Raw genomic sequence first — 6071 nt, forward strand, 5'->3', positions numbered from 1 at the left:
GAACTTACTGCACAGTGTTCAGTGAAGAACAGAACACATTGATTTGTACCACACCGGTCGTAGACTTTTAACATTTGTTTTTGTTATTTAAGTAAAAATATTTCAATGGTAACAATATTTATTACAGTAAATAATAATACAAAAACTCGTGTTTAATAATGCTTTGCATTTACATTTTACATAACCACATATCTTTAAAATTGTTGAGGGTTTCCATGAGACCTAAGATTACATGGTGGATAGAAGGATGGAGTTGTGAAAAATGTAAAACTTGTAAATGAAAAAACATTTATATGTACATAGTCTTACTAGCCTATTATAATATACACATAAACTTAATCATCTTTAAGCAAGTCCAAAGCAATTTTCTTTTGAAACAAATCAAATCCATTTATTGCCATCAACATTGACAATATGGATAACAAGTTTTTAAGTCAAGCAGTTAAATGGATCACAAATTTGCACTAATAAGTAAATAAATAAAAAAGATGTCAATTTAGTTTTAGATTACATACACTGAAAGATGTGATAGAATGGATATCTACTGAGCATTGCCTATATGAAATTTGAACACTTGTGAATTGGTCTTTGACTTTTAAAATCGATTTGTCAACGAGTAATCTAGTCACACATTAGCATCAATAAAAGATTAAAAGAAGTCTTTTATAAAAAAAAAAAAAAAAAAAAAAACTAGGTATAGACATCCCAAGAACAAAACAACCTGCGCAGAAACAAAAAAATCACGTCGTTCGCGCAAGTGGGTGTGACGAACCCTACAAACCTGCGCGGCGCGAATAGGCCCAGGGTTGTTTTGTTTCTGGGAAGTCTATAGGCCTAGTAAAAAGGAATAGAGTTGTAAAATATGTAAAACTTGTAAATAAAAATATAAACATTTATATGTACATAGTCTTACTAGCCTATTATAATACACAACTAAACTTAATCATCTTTAAGCAAGTCCAAAGCAATCTTCTTTTCAAACAAATCAAATCCATTTATTGCCATCAACATCGACAATATGGATAACAAGTTTTTAAGTCAAGCAGTTAAATGGATAATAAGTTTGCACTTAATAAGTAAATAAATAAAAAAGCGAGTTAATTTAGTTTTATTATTTACATACTCTCGATGATGTGAAAGAATGAGTATCTACTGAGCATTGCCTATATGAAATTTGAACACTTGTGAATCGGTCTTTGACGCTTTGTCAATAAGTAATCTAGTCACACATTTGCATCTATAAAAGATTAAAAGAAGTCTTTTGTTAAAAAACTAAGAAGTAAAAAGGGATGGAGCTGTATAATATGTAAAACTTGTAAATAAAAATATAAACATTTATATGTACATAGTCTTACTAGCCTATTATAAAACACTACTAAACTTGATCATCTTTAAGCAAGTCCAAAGCGATCTTCTGTCGCTCCTCATTGGTTAATTTACTTGGGCCTTTTACATTGAGTCCCCTCTTCTTCCTTGTACTTAAAAACCTCCTCTGTTTTTCGATTTTGGAGTTTGCAGGAAAACCAGGGTTGTCACTTTTCTGTAAAAAAATAAGTAAAATAAGTATAAAAATTATTAATAAGACCTACATTCAAACTAAATCTACAGGGTAGCTGCAGTCATGGTACTATTAATTAAGGAAAATTGTACAGGGTGAGGCAAAAAACAGATAAATTTTCTGCAGCGAAACGTTGTCTGAGGGTGGTCAACACAATGCCATTCGGCTATATGCAGTCATAGAGCAGTGGTCGTTTGAGTTACGTGCGTTTGCTATTGAGTCGGATTTAAATAGTAGTGAATTAATTTATTACAACTGAGTGGCAGTTTCGCGCATTCTTTCAACTAAGGCGACATGGAGAAGTTGTGTTGCGTAGCACAATCATGCGGTGGGTGCTACGTACGTTTTTTATACCGTAGGCCTACCCTGTATTTGAGTGAAACAAAATTCCATTCCGGTACTTAGGTATTAGGTAGAAGCCAAACTACCTAATAGCAACAGTGGTTAGGTTAGCTTAGGTAAGGTTATGATAAATATGTTAACCCTTGTAGTGTTATGTGTCGCTTTTGCGACTCACAAACACTGTTTACGGCGACAGCTCTGCGCTATTATATTATTATTATAAGTTATTTTATTATTATATATTTGGAATCCTCATAAAATTCTGAACAAAGTGGCTATTTTAAAAAATTTGTAGACTTATAAATTATAACAATTTATTGAGCGCAAACATAAATTTTTTTCATTTATTTTATTATTTTTGAGAAATGTTAACCCCACAAAAATTGTTGAACATTTCTTTTGTAATGTTTTATATGTTACATTGAAGCCCATAATTTTCCAAACAAAATGATATATAAAACAGTATACTTTACATTGTTTTTAAGTTTCTAAGATACATTTTTTAATAAAACCCTGCGATTGTGCAATAAATGGGTGAACATTAAGACCAAAACTAGAGACATTTGGAGGGTTAAGTAATATTCAGAATATGTCAGTTATGTATATATTAAAAGTACTGCCCATAAAATTATTGGTTATAATACGCAAGGACCACCATTCCTTATAAAGTAATTGAAACAGTGAAACGCTACTGTACCTGCAATGGTCTTGCAGAAGCCAACTTCGCTGCTTTCAGTGTAGGCATTAGTTTTTTAAAATGACTTTTCACTAAATTCAACTCTTCTTCTGTTTCAATAGACTCTTCTACCATAGCCTTTAATTCTTCTAATAGAGCCTTCTTTTTTTCATCCAATGATGAACTAGAACATGCAACAGGCATATTTTCACTGAGTTCATCCAGTAATGTAAATTCCATTTTGTTAGCACTTTCACAATCCACATCAATGATTAAATCTTCCTGATTTTCTGTTAGGCCTACACTTACTTCATCTTCAACGCCACACATGGATCTGCATAATAAATGGATGTGTTTGCACATATTGTTCCTTATGCTATTGTCAATACAGGAACAGTTGTACTGATGAAAACACGACTTGCAGTGTGTACATACCAACTGACAGTTTGTACAATTTTGTATTTTTTTTATCGTGTAAAATTCTTCATTTTTTGATGACAAAACTTGCCAAATGCCATCTGATAATTTTGTAATCATTTCACTGTCGAGGCTTAGACTTGACTTGTGCCGGTTCCTTAGGCATTGCAGTTTCCGAACAAGCTTTCCTTTTTCAATCTTGATAATTAAATCAAATAGCTTGTCTTTGATCAGATTGAGGATAGCAAAAAGGGTCTTGTCAAGACGTTTGACTTTTTTGCCTTTCAGATAACAATATTTTAAGACCTTATTAAAATTTTCAATTGACATATTCGTGTTTATACCTGAGTTGATTCTATGGCAGTATGCCCAACATTTCACTTGACTTTTCTCTTGGCCTACATACTGCTTAGAGAAATATTCTCCAAATGGTTTGGTTTCCTCATCATCAGCCAACCTTTTGATAACTTTAGGCAACAGTACGTTAAACGTATCTTCGTCCAGCTCATACAGCAATGTAAATAACATTTTTTTTACTTCTTCTCTTTTTTCTTTATTGGTTACTTTTCCATTTAAGTTTGTCCGCCAAGCTTTCTGGACATGCCAGGTGCAGAAAAGACGCATACTTGGGGGACCCATTGTTTTATGCCATGCAGAAAAAAACCCTTCTTCCATATCGGACATAAAAGCTTTCGGTGTGATGTTGCCAACATGTTTTTTTATCTGTTCAAAAAAAATTGTTAGAACATTTTCATCCCCTCTATTTGTAAACATGAAGGAACAGGGGAACCCTTCTCGGCACTCATCCAGGACTAATAGAGTATACAATTGAAAATTGTAGTTGTTTAGCCCATGAGTGCCATCAACACAAATAACGTCGTTTCCATATTTTTTAAGTATTTCACTTTGTGCATTCGTCATAAACACGAGGAAAAAATCATTCTCATTAAGTTGGGGCAATTCATTATTGGATACCCCTTGAGGCTTGTATGTTAACAAAGTGACATCTTTAGAGGTCTTGAGTTCTTCAACCCAAGCATCCACACTAACTGGATCAAAGGGGTGTTTCATAGATTCACTGTTGAGATTGAAACTCTGCTCTATATTCAATATATCCTTTTTGTTCATCAAATGTATTCGATTCAGTGTGTTATTTGATAGACTGCCCCTGACCCCTTTTAAAATTTCGTCGTGTGGAATTTTTGTTGCAATCTGAGTTGCAATTAGTTCTCGTTCTTCCCTGGTCAGATGAATATGCTTTAATTCTGGCTTATGTCCAACATGTTTTGAAGTGTAGTGTACTTCTACTGTTTGGTCTTCCAGTATTTTAACTTTCATTTTAGCTGGACAGAAAGCTCCGACTTTGCATGTTCCCATAATTTTTAAATGGCGTTGCCTGTTATTAGTCGAGTGTCTTTTTCTGTATGTACCACATCGGTGGCAGCGAAAAATCATAAGTTTTGAGGTTGAGAGTTTTTTAACAAAAAAACTAATAGTTTTTCGTTCAGTTTCCTTTTTCCATGCAAAAAAACTATCTACAGTGGGGAAATTTAGTTTTTCAACTTGAACATGTATATTGTGTGTGACCAAAAAGTGGTTTTTTATATCTTTAGTAGCTTTTGGACCTGTTGAATGGAAAGTACACATGGGACATTGTCTTTTCAACACAAGTTTCGGAGGTTCGCCATGATTGTGAATTTTCCTCTCATGGTATCGAAGGCGATGCACATCTTTATACACTGCACTACACAAAGAACACTTGTGTCGGGGAAAACTCCTTTTCGAAACTTCTTCTTTGGCTATTTTATGAACCTTTAGTGTATGCCTCTTTAAATGAAACTTGTGGACAGTCTTGTAGCTGCATTTGTCACAGTTAAAATACTGGTCAGACTGTTGTAGATGAACTAAATTGATGTGTCTCTGCAAGCTACACTTTTGGTTGTACTTTTTATCACAAAGCACACAAGTGTACTTCGTCTTGGGCTTTTCTTCATCCTTTTGTTGATGAACTGCTTTTACATGGCGGTTGCGGTAGGCTGTTTTGCTAAATTCTTTGCCGCAGAACCCACACTTTGCAATTGATTTCTCCATCTAAAAACAAAACAAAATATTATTAAAGATAGTCAAGTATTAACTTAACACACCTCTCTGCAATGATTAAAGGCACAATTTTATGAAACCATATAATTTATTAATCAATGCCACAATCAGTTTTGTCCTTTAGGCACATATGTCTAAGAACATAAATGTGACATTGGAAAGACAAATGATAAATTAACATTCACACTTTCAAAATAGCCTAACTTAATAAGTTAGGCCTACTTTTCTGTGGCCTAATATAAAAAGGATCCGGCTACTGTTGTTAATGTTTGTCACTACCAAACATGTAAGGTATAAATATAAAGGCCTAACTTAATAAGGTGTAAAATATCATTACAAATTTATTATTAGGCTAGGCCACATCATAAGTTACTCCCAATTAGGCTAACAATAATACTCACACAATTAATTAAATTGTGTAGGACCTACATTAAGTTATTATTAGTATGTATAAAAGATTAGTTTACGTTTGTTAACATGTTGTATTTTATTTCTTTAAGTACAAAACATTGTCTGGGTAGCGGAGTGGTTTTAGTGCTCACCTTCAAATCTGAAGCAAGATCGAAGCGCTCACCAAATCCAAACGAGATCGTCTCCAGACATTTATAATTGTTTATTTACATAAGAGGTCGAAAGCACCTTATTTTACATTTTAAAAATATGCTTAAGTCTTAATATTAAGAATAGGGCCTAAATGGACGAGTCCAGTCCAAGTCATGATGGTGACTAAGACTGCAAAGGGAAGGAAGGTACAATTATAGTAATGTTATTAGTTTCCTACCCATTAAAGTGTTTTAGGCTTGAATAACTTGTGTCTTCTATATTGGCAAACATTAAATACTTGGACTAAAGGCCTGAGCATTTTATGACATTTCTCCCAGAAGGGTTTTGTTTAAAATAGCTAAGTTTGAGTTCAAATTGATGGTAAGTTACCTATTAATTTGTGGATAGCGCCACCTGTTTTAGATAGGCAAATTA

General features: G+C 33.4%; 1 protein-coding gene across 1 annotated transcript; it reads right to left on the reverse strand.

The window, feature by feature from the left end:
- Nucleotides 1-896: 896 nt before the first annotated feature.
- LOC129003992 (uncharacterized) lies at nucleotides 897-3948 on the reverse strand. Its single transcript, XM_054432359.1, has 2 exons — nucleotides 2598-3948; nucleotides 897-1540 (listed from the first exon to the last, which is right to left on the reverse strand). The coding sequence occupies exons 1-2, from the start codon at nucleotides 3912-3914 to the stop codon at nucleotides 1376-1378; spliced, it is 1482 nt and encodes a 493-aa protein (XP_054288334.1). The 5' UTR covers nucleotides 3915-3948; the 3' UTR covers nucleotides 897-1375.
- Between the last annotated feature and the right edge of the window lie 2123 nt (nucleotides 3949-6071).

Source organism: Macrosteles quadrilineatus, unplaced genomic scaffold (assembly GCF_028750875.1).
Source record: "Macrosteles quadrilineatus isolate MER2022 unplaced genomic scaffold, UCM_ALF_1.0 Scaffold_9__3_contigs__length_116548681, whole genome shotgun sequence".
Classification (NCBI taxonomy): Eukaryota; Metazoa; Arthropoda; class Insecta; order Hemiptera; family Cicadellidae; genus Macrosteles; species Macrosteles quadrilineatus.

What these genes read in the sequence shown, in the direction of transcription:
- LOC129003992 (XM_054432359.1), bottom strand. Translation starts at nt 3,914, where the DNA reads ATGACGAATGCACAAAGTGAAATACTTAAAAAATATGGAAACGACGTT. An exon ending in CTTCTGCAAGACCATTGCAG is followed by an intron (nt 1,541 to 2,597) that starts GTACAGTAGCGT and finishes ATTTTTTTACAG; the next exon opens with AAAAGTGACAACCCTGGTTT.